Raw genomic sequence first — 6,796 nt, forward strand, 5'->3', positions numbered from 1 at the left:
CACCTGTAGTCCCAGCTACTTGGGAGGCTGAAGCAGGAGAATCGCTTGAACTTGGGAAGCAGAGGTCTCAGTGAGCTGAGATGGCACCGCTGAACTCCAGCCTGGGTGACAGAGCGAGACTGTCTCAAAAAAAAAAAAAAAAAAAGAAAATAAGTTTATAGCATAAGGAAGTGCTCTCAAATGGTGATGATTTTGACACTTAATTGACATTTGGCAGTGTCTGGCGATATTTTTGGTTGTCATTACTTGGGAGGAATGTACTGCTGACGTCTAGTAAGTAGAGACCAGAGATTTTGCTAAATGTCTTACAGTGTACGGTACAGGACAGCGTCCCCTGAATACAAAGAATTTTCCAGCCCCAAGTACCAGTGATACAAAGGTGGAAGAACATCGGTCTATAATAAGTGCTGATAAATGTCAGTGTAGCCCTGGCTCAAGGTTTTGGTGTTTGTTTGTTTGTTTTTCATCTTAAAGGGCCTGAGAAGTCCTGTAGGAAAGAAACATGTGTGATTTTGCTGGTGGGAGCAAGATGTGCCCAGGGCTGGGGCGGTAGAGAGGACGGTTTGGATTTGGGAGATGTCAGGAGGTTGAAAGCCAAGGATGCATTAAATGTGGGGTGAGGGCGTAAAGAAAGGGAGGGAGGGTGATTTCTCACTGCTTTGGGGGCGGGGAGGAGGGGAGGTGTGAGTGAGATGTAGAGAGTTGTGGGAGATGCCCAGGGCACAGTGGGGGGCTCATGGTTGGGGCTGCCGCAGTTGCAGTCCTCAGGTGGCCCTGGAAGCTGTCACGGGGTAGGGTGGCCTGGGGTGGGGGTGGGGCCCATCCATTTACAAGGAGACGCCTGTGGGAGGAAGGTTTCTGGAAGAAGGAGGCGCTGGGCACAGAGCCCAGGCGAGATATGGGCCCACAGATATGCTTTGGAGGTCCCTGCTGGCCTTGGGGAGGCTGGAAGCCATGAGGGCAGCACCCGAGCTCAGGGAAATTGAGGGAGAGTTGGAGGGGGGCTGGGAGGGCAGGGAGGAAGTGAGCCTGAAATACCTCTTCTTTCAAGGAGCCAAGATAAGAGGGGCAAAAAGAAGGCCCAAGTCTGTATGCAGGTGGCGCGTTAAGTGGAACGGTCGGTCCAGTGTGGTTTTAGAAGGTGGGAAGGGAGCCAGGACAGGGAGGGACGGAAGGCAGCCAAGTGTGCCTGGGTCCTCACGGGTGGAGGAGTCACGTTCAAGTATGTTCTGAAGCACTAGAACCCCCTCTTGCCCTCTTCTTTTCTTTTCTTTCTTTCTTTCTTTTTTTTTTTTTTTGAGAGTCTTGCTCTGTCACCCAGGCTGGAGTGCAGTGGTGTGATCTCAGCTGGCTGCAACCTCTGCCTCCCAGGTTTAAGTGATTCTCCTGCCTCAGCTTCTCGAGTAGCTGGGATTATAGGCATGCGCCACCACGCCCAGCTCATTTTTGTATTTTTAGTAGAGATGGGGTTTCACCATGTTGACAAGGCTGGTCTTGAACTCCTGACCTCAAAAGATCTGCCCACCTTGTTTTCCCAAAGTGATGGGATTACAGGCGTGAGCCACTGCACCCGGCCCCCACTCCGTTCTTTCAAACACACACACAGAACCCCAATATACAAAACAAGGCTGGGCACAGTGGCTCACCCCTACAATCCCAGCACTTTGGGAAGCCAAGGCAGGTGGATCACTTGAGGCCAGGAAATTCGAGACCAGACTGAGCAACATCATGAGACTTCCATCTTTACAAAAAATTTAAAAATTGGCTGGGTGTGGTGGCATGCGCCTGCGGTCCCAGTTACTCAGGAGGCTGAGGCAGGGAGGATCCCTTGAGCCTGGGAGTTCCAGGTTGTAGTGAGCCATGATCGTGCCACTGCACTCCAGCAAAAACTCAAACAGAGAAAGCTGTGCAGGCTGGGCGTGGTGGCTTACGCCTGTAATCCCAGCACTTTGGCAGGCCGAGGTGAGCAGATCGCTTAAGGCCAGAAGTTCAAGACCAGCCTGGCCGAAATGTTGAAACCCTGTCTCTACAACATACAAAAATTAGCCCGGTATGGCAGCATCGCGCCTGTAATCCCCGCCTGTAATCCCAGCTACTCGGGAGGCTGAGGCAGGAGAATCATTCAAACCCGGGAGGCAGAGGTTGCTGCGAGCCAAGATTGCGCCACTGCACTCCAGCCTGGGCGACAGAGAGACTCTTATCTCCAAAAAAACAACACAAAAGCTGTGCAGATTAGAACAAGAGCTGGACAGGTTTCCTGCTGTTGATTTCAGTCATCTCTTCCCTGACCCCTGCCAGGCCTTCCTGGCTTTCTCCTCTCCACTCTTGGTCCTGTGTGGATTTCTGCCCCCAGGCCACCGTCCACCTGGGACTTCCTCACGCCTTTTCCCACTGTCCTATTCAGGGACCTTAGGCTGTCTCTATGATGTGACTTCACTGTCTCCCTAAGCCCCAGCCTTTCACATAATCTGCCTCAAGCATGTCTTCAAAGCCCCTCACATTCAATTTCACCCCTTCACCTCCCATTCCTCCTGCATCCCACCTCAGTCATTACCCCTCTGTTCCATCTTCCCCCTCAGACCCAGCAAGGCCCCGGCCACCTCCCTCTCTGTCCCTTGCCTCCTCCCTTCAATCACCAGGTTTACATCACTCAACTCCCTTGATGTGCCTGTGGTGTGCCCACCTCCCCTGCTCACCCGTGCGCCCCCCACTCATCCCACCCTTCCTGCAAGCTGAGAGAGTGCGTCCAGTTTGCTGGGTCTAACCTCAGTCCTGGCGTTGAAGAGCTATTTGGCCTGGGGCAAGGGACTTTTCTTCTCTGTGCCTCAGTTTCCTCCTTTGTAACATGGGGGTTGCCAGTTGGGCCCTGGCTGCCTCCTAGCATTGACGTAAGGCTCAGCAAGTCTACACTGGCAAGTGCAGGAAGGCTCTTAGGATTGCGGATGTTATTGTCTTTCCTGAGACCTACAAGAGCCAGTCCAACTGGCCTGGGATTGGGGGTAGCCTCCCCTCCTTTCCACTCTAAGTGCCCATCAGCTCCCTGAGGCACCATGTTCTCTCCCACCTCCTGGGCTTTGCATCTGCAGGCCCCTCTGCCTACAACGCCATCACCCCTTCCTCCAGCAAACTCCTGCACATCTGTACTCTCCTCCCAGATCCCCTCTCTCCCTTCCTAATGCCTTCCCCCCGGTCCAGACCCACTCTTAATCCGGGCCATGTGGGGGGTGTGTGTGTGTGTGTGTGTGTGTGTGTGTGTGTTGTATCTGGTGATCCTGACTCCCGTGTTTCCCCTCTATGCCCCCACAGAGCACGTGCCCCCGGAGCTGTGGGAGCCCTTCTATACCGACCAGTACGCGCAGGAGCATGTGAAGCCCCCGGTGACACGGCTGCTGCTCTCAGCCGAGCTCTACTGCAGAGCCTGGCGCCAGGCGCTGCCGCAGCTTGAAACACCCCCCAACCCATCTGCACTGCTGGCGCTGCTGGCACGGAGGGGCACAGTGCCTGCTTTGCCCGAGCGCCCGGTGCGCGAGGCCGACCTGAGGCACCAGCCCATTCTCATGGTAGGCCTAGCCACTGCCTGTTAGACCACGCCTACCATGCTCATCTCCTTCCCCCAAGCTCCTCCCACTAGGACTGGCTCCTCCTTTCAAGCTTTGTCCATTAAGCCTAGCTCCTCCCATCAGGCTTGGCTCCTACCCTCAAGCGCTATCCAATGATGCCTAGTTCCTCCCACCAGGTCTGGCTCCTCCCCTCAAGCACTATCCATTAAGCCTAGCTCCTCCTACCAGTCTTGGCTCCTTCCCTTAAGCTCTGTCAATCAAACCTAGCTCCTCCTATCACTCTTGGTGCCTTCCCTTAAGCTCTGTCCATCAAACCTAGCTCCTCCTACCAGTCCTGGCTCCTCCCCTCGAGTGCTGTTCATTAAGCCTAGCTCTTCCCCCCAGCCCTGGCTCCTCCCCTCAAGATCTTCCCATCAAGCCTGGCCTCTCCCATCAAACCCAGCTCCCCAAAAAGGCGCCACTCTGGCCCTTGAGGATTTGCGTACACAGCCCACCCTATCCTAAGGCCTAGCATCTGACCTCAAAGTCCCGCCCATTGTGCGTGGCTCCTCTAGGACCCCATTTCTAGTTCCTTCCCTTAAGGCCCCACCCATGAACCACTGGCCCCGCCCTCTCAAGCCCCCCCCCCCATCAAGTTCCTTCCATCTCCAGGTTCTTCCTTTTCCCAGGCCTTTGGGGGCCAAGGTGCGCCGCCTGCAGCTCTCGGGTCTCACCCTCTAGCCCTTGCCCCCACAGGGAGCCCACCTAGCTGTCATTGATGCCCTCATGGCTGCCTTTGCCTTCGAGTGGACAAAGACCCTGCCAGGTCCCTTGGCCCTGACCAGCTTGGAGCACAAGCTGCTTTTCTGGGTGGACACGGTAGGTGGGGTTGGGCCCGGGGTGGGTTCAGGGACCAGCATCGTCCAGTGGCCAGACCACTGACCCCCTCCCTGCCCTCCAGACTGTCCGGCGGCTGCAGGAGAAGACAGAGCAGGAAGCGGCCCAGCGAGCCTCTCCAGCAGCCCCTGCAGACGGGGCGGCCCAGGCGCAGCCTTCGGTGAGGCCAGGGCATAGAACCATCGGAAGGATGGGGGACCGGAGATCTGGGAGGGCTGGGCGGGGCTGTGCTTCCCGGCCACTCCTGAAGTGGGGAGGGGGCTAGAGGTGACACACTCTCTCTCTCTTCCCCCTTCTCTCAATCTCTCTGTGCCCTGCCCGTCCCCTGTGCCGGTACCCGCTGCCCTCCTCTCTGCCTCTCTGGCCTCAGTGCCCTACGCGCTGGTACTGGAAGCTGGTTCCTGTAAGTGGGGCTGTCTGTCCGCCCCGTCTGCCTGCCCCGCTTGTAGCTCTGTCTGTCTGTATGTCTGTTTCTGCCTGCCTGTCTGCACGCCCTCTCATACCTCCCCAAGCTGTGAGCAAAGGAAGTTGGACCCCAGTCCTGGGAGACAGAAACCCTCTGTGCACCAAGCGAAGGGTAGAATCTGGGCCATTAACTGAGAGGGCGGCCCCCTCCCCATGAACTGATGGGTGGGGACGAACTTCCCCTCCCATTATTCAGAAGGGCAAACACTCCCCGTTCCCATTAATGAAGAGGGTGGGACCCCCTGAACCTATCCCCCTTAACCGAGGTGGGGAGACCACATAAATTTCTGAAGGGGGGACCTGCAGCCCATCACAAACGTGGATCCTGACCCTAGCAGGCAGGGCACCCTCTAGCCAAGAGGAAGACCCTCCAGTGCAGAAGATAGAATAACCTTCCTGAGATCCCCAGCTTCCCTAGAGAAAAATCCCAGCTTTGAGAAGGAGGAGGAGGCCCATCCCTGAAGCTAGAGGTTGAAATTTCTCTCTTCCCTGAATGAGCTGTGTGACCTTGCAGAAGTATCTAAACCTCTCTGTGCTTCATATAAATTACTCCCGTCGTAGATAAACAAGGAGGAAGTGGGGGAGGTTTTGGGCTGGCTGGCATCCCCACCTTTGCTCACTCCTTCCCCCGACCCTGGGGCCTGGGTTGGGAGGTTCCCTTCCTGCCTACCCGCTTCCTCTGCATCCTCTCCCCAAGCTGGGGGCCTGGGTCTTTTGTGGGAGGAGGATTCCCCGCATAAGAAGGGATCCCTACTCTGTGGGGTCCCTTGGGGCTGGGAGGAGCTGGGGTTTGCAAAGCCAGCCAGAGCAGTCAGGGAGCTGGACGGCCGGGGCTCAGGGCCAGGGCCAGGGCTACCCCCTCCCCCCCAAGGTGGGCTTGGGGGCCCAGCAGGTCAGCATCCCTCCGCCTTGCTGATGGCTGCTCCTCTCCCCCCAGCACGCAATTGCCTTCTGTTTGAAGGAGTCGGGGAGCAAACCCCCCATGGTAATGTATCCCCCGCCCCGGGGTCCCAGGAGTCCCTGTCCCCAGCCCCCGCTGCTGGCCTGGCTGCTCGAAGACATCTCCTCTGCCTCTTGCTGCTGCCCTTCCCCTGCTCCAGGCTGGCCCCCCAACTCTGTCTCTGGGACCCCCAGCTTCCTGCCCCCTCATGGCGGAAACCCCAGGCCTCCCCACCCAGCCTGCATGACCGCTGACCCAGGGGGCCAGCCCGGCCACTCACCTGACCTGGCTCCCATCTGCAGATCCGATACCGCAAGGACCGTGTGGTGGCGCGACGTGCCCCCTGCTTCCCGACGGTGACCAGCCTCCAGGACCTGGCCAGTGGGGCCGCACTGGCTGCCACCATCCACTGCTATTGTCCCCAGCTGCTTCGACTTGAGGGTGAGTAAATGGACATGGACCAGATCTTGTGTGGGGAAGCTGGTCATCCTAAGTCCCAGCCCCCAAGCCCTCCATCCCCAGGTCCGAGAGACCAGTAATGATGCAGTGGTCATGAGGGCAGCTTCCAGAATTGGCAGACCTGAGTTTGTGTCTCTCTCTTCCCCGATAAGTTGTGTGACCTCACGCAAGTGTATAAACCTCTCTGTGCTTCCACGAATTCATTCCTGCAGCAGATGAAACGTATGGAGTGTGGACTGTGTGCCAGACCTTGTTTTAGGCACTGGGGATCCAGCCAGAATAGAGACATACTCCCGACCTCACAGACGGCTCTAGCTGGGGGAATGAAAGATACTAAGTTTATCCAGAAGTACTCTTTTTTATTCTTTTTTTTCTTTTTGAGACGGAGTCTTGCTGTGTTGTCCAGGCTGGAGTGTAATGGCACGATCTCAGCTCACTGCAATCTCCACCTCCCAGGTTCAAGCCATTCTCCTGCCTCAGCCTCCCGAGTAGCTGG

The 6,796-nt window shown here is 56.8% G+C and overlaps 1 protein-coding gene across 1 annotated transcript in view; it reads left to right on the plus strand.

Annotated features, from left to right (window-relative positions):
* Positions 1 to 736: 736 nt before the first annotated feature.
* CAMSAP3 (calmodulin regulated spectrin-associated protein family, member 3) overlaps positions 737 to 6,796 on the plus strand; it is a 15,574-nt gene continuing 9,514 nt past the window's right edge. Inside the window, exons 1-7 of the mRNA XM_011943636.1 lie at positions 737 to 791; positions 3,307 to 3,560; positions 4,296 to 4,418; positions 4,501 to 4,596; positions 4,807 to 4,839; positions 5,839 to 5,886; positions 6,144 to 6,282. Coding sequence (XP_011799026.1) covers positions 737 to 791; positions 3,307 to 3,560; positions 4,296 to 4,418; positions 4,501 to 4,596; positions 4,807 to 4,839; positions 5,839 to 5,886; positions 6,144 to 6,282 — 748 coding nt within the window. The remainder of the gene's footprint in view (positions 792 to 3,306; positions 3,561 to 4,295; positions 4,419 to 4,500; positions 4,597 to 4,806; positions 4,840 to 5,838; positions 5,887 to 6,143; positions 6,283 to 6,796) is intronic.

This window comes from Colobus angolensis, unplaced genomic scaffold (assembly GCF_000951035.1).
Source record: "Colobus angolensis palliatus isolate OR3802 unplaced genomic scaffold, Cang.pa_1.0 Scaffold22, whole genome shotgun sequence".
Taxonomy (NCBI): Eukaryota; Metazoa; Chordata; class Mammalia; order Primates; family Cercopithecidae; genus Colobus; species Colobus angolensis.